The 6,234-nt window shown below is 46.2% G+C and overlaps 1 protein-coding gene across 7 annotated transcripts in view; it reads left to right on the plus strand.

Annotated features, from left to right (window-relative positions):
• Positions 1 to 6,010, plus strand: part of LOC109904583 (mitogen-activated protein kinase-binding protein 1) — a 64,559-nt gene extending 58,549 nt beyond the window's left edge. For 3 of the 7 annotated variants that reach the window (XM_031787909.1, XM_031787914.1, XM_031787913.1), the window contains 4 exons: positions 91 to 473; positions 1,259 to 2,443; positions 2,725 to 2,810; positions 2,970 to 6,010. In XM_031787909.1, the coding sequence (XP_031643769.1) occupies positions 91 to 473; positions 1,259 to 2,443; positions 2,725 to 2,810; positions 2,970 to 3,266 (1,951 nt within the window). In that variant the 3' untranslated portion in view covers positions 3,267 to 6,010. The remainder of the gene's footprint in view (positions 1 to 90; positions 474 to 1,258; positions 2,444 to 2,724; positions 2,811 to 2,969) is intronic. The other 4 variants (XM_031787915.1, XM_031787910.1, XM_031787916.1 and 1 more) reach the window with 4 other exon arrangements.
• The last annotated feature ends 224 nt before the right edge of the window (positions 6,011 to 6,234 follow it).

The following is a 6,234-nucleotide window of genomic DNA, read 5'->3' on the forward strand; positions in this document are numbered from 1 at the left end:
ATTTATCTCAAACGTGAGATATCATTTTAAATCAACTGAATATTTTGACAAACAGTCCCAGCTGAATGACTCGTTGTTTTTCCTTTCTAGCAGGACCTCCTTTCCATTCCTATCTAAGAGCATTGGTGAGGGGAAGGTAGGCAGCGGTGTGGTGAAGCCCCTGGTCTCTCAGGTGAGGCCTCTCATGGAGCACAACCAGGGCCAGAGCCACAACCAGGACAGAGACCAGAGCCAAGCCCATAGCCAGAGGAAGGTCTCAGAAGACTCTCAAAAGGGCCCCACTGGGAGACTAGAAGTAGTGGACACTACGGAGAAGTTTCTTAATCTGCGGGCCTCTCCTCTGAGGAAGAAGCTGTTTAACCCTGCAGTGGACTCCCGTAGGATGGTCAGCCCTGTGACCAAGGCTGCAGCCTCTCACCTCACAACTACAGGCATGAGGAAGTCCCAGTCAGTCCAGAACCTGCACACTGAGGGTGAGACACTAAGGAAGGGATTGTGATAATGTCATGATAATGTATTAATGGACAATGTTATGATAATGTATTGCGGGACAATGTTATGATTTAAAAGGTCCTCGTCTTATATTCTATGTACGGTATAAAACCAGTAGATAGTGATGGCGCTGACGTCATCCACATATCCCTATGGGAAACTCCCAATGGCTCATGAAGCCAGAACTTTTTTAAATTTGTAGTGCTCCATATTGCTTCATGTTGCTCAGCAAAGGATCATGGTCGATGTAGTCGTATTTATCCTGCCTGAGCAACAACCTTATGTCTATGGCATGAGAGCGCAAGCCTCCTCGTAGCCTGCCCGGTCCGTGATTGGGTCTGTGTGAGCACATGGTCCTGTGAGACAAAGAAAATGTCAGAACGGATCACTGTTTAATTAAAGATCTCGATTTGTAGCAAACTTGAAAATAATTCACTGTGGGGATCGAACTTCATAATAAATACACATTTTTGCCCAAAACGGACGTCTAGGTTGCTTTGTAGTAGCCGACCAGCAGAGCTAGTGACTTCACGCTCCAGCCCAGACACTAGGGACCAGTGTAAAACATTGGTCGGCAGCATGCGGCTTGCGGACCAAAAAAATTCTGAAATCACCAGGAATTCAGCAACAAATTAGTTTAATTTCGGAAATCTGTTCCCAAATATTCCCATGACTAAAAGCATTTCTGATAAGAGACAGATGTTGTCGCCCTGGCCTGCATAGCCTAATCACTTACCTTTATTCTCTGTCTCTCTCTTGTTACCAGTAGAAATGCCTCTAACCCTGTCTCGGCCCTCCAAGGTGGTGGCCCCCCTGCCCCATCACTCCCAGTTCTATCACTCCCAGGCCAGCGAGGGTCAAGTGACACTCCCCACCACCCCCAGCAGCACACTGCCCAGCGTGCCCCCCTTCTGCAGCCCCACCTCCCCCCAGCCTCAGGACAACACCAGTACCAGCCACAGCACAGCCACTATGCCCAGGAGCCTAAAGTCCCGCTGCTCCTACATGAGCCCCACCACCAGTTCCATGGCCAAGATGTCCCGCTCCGTGTCCATGGGAGACAACCTAAACGTGACTGAGGAGGAGTCTGGGTCTGGAAGTAGTTCCAACACCTCCAACCCACCAACGACCAAGAGTCAGAGCTGCTCCTCCCAGAGTCCGAGTACTAAAGCATCTTTCCCAGTGGCCATGGTCTCCTCGGCGTCCTCCTCCCTCTCAGGGATGGGTTTAGCCATGCCCCAAGCTGCTGTTATCCCCAACCTCATAGCTAGCTCTAACCCTAACCCAACCACCAAGAGTCTGCAGGCCAAGCTGACGTGCAGCACCCAGCCCCAGCTCAACCTGGACATCTCCAAGTCCCTCCCAGACAAGCCCTCCCTGGCAGTCTTCACACCCAACGGTACCTCCAAGACCACCACCACTTCCTCCAAGACTGTCAAAGAGGACAACCTCTCCCTCAGATCCCCAGTTAGCTCATTGCCCCAGCAGGGCCAGAATCAACCACCACTGCTCTTCAACAACGTCCAGCTAGTCATTGCACTGTCCCCCTCCCCTGCTGCTCCTTGGGAGACTAGCCCAGTGCTGAGCCCTGAGGCGGAGCAGCTTGGTCTCACCACGGAGCTGCGTCCTGAGGCCCTTGTTGTAGACAACAGACTGGAACAGCCAAAGACAGAGGAAAGCCAGGGCCTGACCCAGGAGGAGAGCCCCGTGACGGAGCTGTCTCTTCAGGGCAATCCGGTCTACCTGCTGTCACAACGAGGGCCCGGCCAGGACCACACAGGTTTGCTCCAGCGTTCTCCCTCCTTCACCCTGTCATCTCTGCGTCTGGGCCTGACCAGCACCAAGCACTTCTTTACTACTGGTGCACTGTGGCCTGCTGTCTCCACCCCCATGTACTCTTCACCTTCACCCTGTCCATGTCCTCCGTCACTTAACCGGTTTCTCTCGATTGGTGAGGCATGCTCTCATTCTTTCTCTCACTCTACCACTCTCTTAATCTCTTGGTCTCATCTCTCGCTTTTTCACTTTTTAACATTGGTCCTTGTTCTGCTGTGTTTCCGTCCCTTGTGTAAAATATCAAACATACCAAATTCTATGGTTACATATTGTTGACAACATGTTTCTTATATTGGCATATTGCCCTACTGTTGCCCAATAACCTATTGTCTTGTAGTTGTTGGTTTAAGCAGCGCGAGCCTTAGCAATGTACCACAACTCTCTCCTCTTAAATAGACGATTCTCTCAGTATGGAGTCGTGCAAGGTGTTGGCCAGCGAGCTACAGAACTCATTTAGGAAGGCCTCCCGGTTCTACAGGATGGTGAGTCACTCACTGAAAGGCTACTATTTTATAGACCACTATCTCTGTCTGGGAGATGCAGAGATGAAATGTGCTGTTGATATACAACAATCAATGTACAACAACATCTTAGAACAGTTCCATACACTTCATTTGTGTGGTAATGTCTGTGTCTTGCAGGTGAACAGTGTGCCTGTAGCCTCCAGGCAGGAGCAGCATGAGATGGCCCGGGTCCTGTCTGAGGCCTTTGAGGTTGTGAGGGCCGAGCTGAGCTCCCTGCCCCAGAGCTCACTACCATCCCCCTCTGGAGAACCGGCAGCAGGAGGCTCCCTGTGTACGCTGGGCTGCCGGCCTGTAGGACCAGGCACAGGGGGATCAGGCTCAGGAGAGGAGAGGACTCTGGCTCTGCTGGAGCAGTACTCTGAGCTCCTCCTCAAAGCTGTGGAGAAGAGGCTGGACAACAATCAGGTCTCCTAGAGACATCTCAAGGGAGAGGCATCTTATTTTACCCCACCCTTTAAGACTGAACCAACAAACCTTCTGGCAAATGTAGAATTTTAAGCCATTGTGCAAGGATATCTGCAGAGCTGATTGATCAGTGGACCTACTACAGTACTTGTTATTTAAATCAACTTTTTGAAGATGAACAAATTAAAATATTCATGAGGGACATCTTTTTTACAAGTTCTTTGTTAAAGGACTTCTATCTCTCTCGCGATGGTGAGGCTTGCAGTCAGCACAAAGGCCCACTGTAATGGCCCAACGTATAACACTAACATACCAACAGCACAGATACTGGGAATGTAGGGAGACCCCTCAGGATGATCGATGCCTCAGCATTCATTCCCAGTGTGGCTAAGCTGCACTACAGACTGTCATTCACCAACCTTCCTCCCTCTGCGTGTCACCTACCAGATAACTGCACTCTCACAACCACTTGTTTTATTCACCCATGTTGCCAAATATTGTGCCCTGCTACTTTGTTTTAAGTAAGTTAGCCTGAGGCTAATACACAAGTAATTAGCGGTTATGCCCTTTGTTACATACTCTAGATCTCCCCTAGATTAAGGAAATATGAATAGTTGCTACATTTGATACAGGCTATCATTTTGGGTAGAAGTAGCAGAACATTTTGGGTAGAAGTAGCAGAACATTTTGGGTAGAAGTAGCAGAACATTTTGGGTAGAAGTAGCAGAACATTTTGGGTAGAAGTAGCAGAACATTTTGGGTAGAAGTAGCAGAACATTTTGGGTAGAAGTAGCAGAACATTTCGGGTAGAAGTAGCAGAACATTTTGGAGAATCGAAGGGTGTTGTTGTTCAACACCTTTCCTGACCCCAGTGATCTAAAACAATACACTTGTGATCGCTCCAATTGAAACTTTCTGTGTTGGTGTCCCTGTCCCAACCAGGGCTCTCACCCACCACCACGTTGGACCAGGTCATAGCCTCCTCAAAACTACACGTGTAACACAAGACCCTTCCAAGTCTTAGAAGCCAGATTATCAGACATAATGTTTTAGTGGATGAGTTCATACATTGGGTTTTGAGATGCCCTGTCGGTGTGTGATGTGTGGTTGTATTTATTATGTTGTAAAAGGTCCATGTTGCAAAGGGTTTTTCAGCCTCTTGTTGTACAGTTTGTTTTGATACTGGTGTCAGTATGTTTTGTGCCAGAGCTAGGTCATCAGTGGGGGACCAACATGCAAAAGAAACAGACGACCTTGAAGATATACAGTATCAACTGAGTCTCCTCGTTCTTCAACTCTACTGGATGATTTTATAAACCGTGTGAATTGTGTTCCCAGTAATAATACAAAATGTTCAAGGAAATGGGTGCCTTAAAGTCAAAACCATATTCTTTTCATGGTTCCAAATGTGTTAGGCAATACCAAAATAATATTCAATTGTAATCAAAAGGCAACTACTGAAATGTATCTACTGCTGTGGGAATCAAATGACATTGAGGAGAAGTGTTCTCTGGTGACAATGAATAGAGACATCTTAGTGTTGGGTTACCTGAGGATGAGAACATATTTCATTCATAGCTCTTCAGAGCTCTGCTGCACCAATTCCTCAACATTAATTGGCTTCACGTTTTTATCCTAGTCTCTGGTACATTTCCACCACAGTAACAATATAAAGCACTTTTTTTCCTATCGAAATGGTCATAGGTCAAATTAATGTATTTGTAATAGCTTAGGATACTAAACTGAACCTTCAGGGTCTCTGTGTGTATATAATGGTGGAAGGTATGTGAGTGGAGGGCTCAGACTAATTATTATGTTCTGCTGCTGCTATGGTAATTGTGGCCGCAGACAAGCACAACATTGCCCTCTGCTGTTGGACCTAAATCACTGCCCAGCTGCTATGACAGACAGCCCAATCACTCACCTCCCACCACTCATCTCTGGTCAGGATAATGATATGCTGTGCTATAATACACTAGTGCTCTCAAACAATATTTTAATCACCTGTGTATACAGTACTGGGTATTTTCTCAGTTATTGTTACTTGTTGTTAGGAAACTTTCACATCTGATCAGGTATCCAATGTTCTTCTACTCTTTCAAAGTGCCATGCCTGTAACTCCTTTCTACTGTTGATTAAAGCATTGTATGTACAAATTACTAGATGGATGTGCATGGACAGACCGCCAAGATTTTAAATTGCAGTCGAGCCCTGAAAGGACATGGGTTATGGTATAGAATAAGAATGAATTATTCTGCTGTTTATTAGTTATTCAGTATTTTATTGACAATATTCAGAACGGTAACGTTATCTAGCAGACTGGAGGCTTCATTAAGACATAGGATTGTATTTCAGTGGACAGTAGTACAGATACCTTGTAACTTTCTGCTGCTTATATGCATGAGTATATATGCATGAAGGGTGGTGAACGGAGGTTGACTGACTGGCTCGTTCCTTAGTAGGATTGCATGGTTGAACGTACCCTAGGCTTTTTAAAGAGTTGATCCCACTCTTTTTCACTGACTGGTACCCCTGTAACTGACCCTAGTTCTAATCTCACCTTTTGTATGTTATGATGATTACTTGTCTTAAACTGCAGATGATGGACCAGCATTTTCCTCTTTTAGGAATGATCACCTTTCAGCCATTTTGTGAGCTGTTTTCTGTTTTGCACCAACCTCAGTGTTTTCACTGTATTCCCTCTCTGAACTTCTCTCTCTGCCAGAGAATAAAAACAGATTTATTACACTCAACTTTGTTTTTCAGACAGCACTTTATTTACATAGGGTGCCATTTGGAATGTTACCCATTGAAGGGAATAAGATGCCATTTGGGATGTCACATATCGAAGGGAATTAGATGCCATTTGGGATGTCACCTATCGAAGGGAATAAGATGCCATTTGGGATGTCACCTATCGAAGGGAATAAGATGCCATTTGGGATGTCACCTATCGAAGGGAATAAGATGCCATTTG

The sequence above is a fragment of the Oncorhynchus kisutch genome, linkage group LG14 (genome assembly GCF_002021735.2).
Source record: "Oncorhynchus kisutch isolate 150728-3 linkage group LG14, Okis_V2, whole genome shotgun sequence".
Lineage (NCBI taxonomy): Eukaryota > Metazoa > Chordata > Actinopteri > Salmoniformes > Salmonidae > Oncorhynchus > Oncorhynchus kisutch.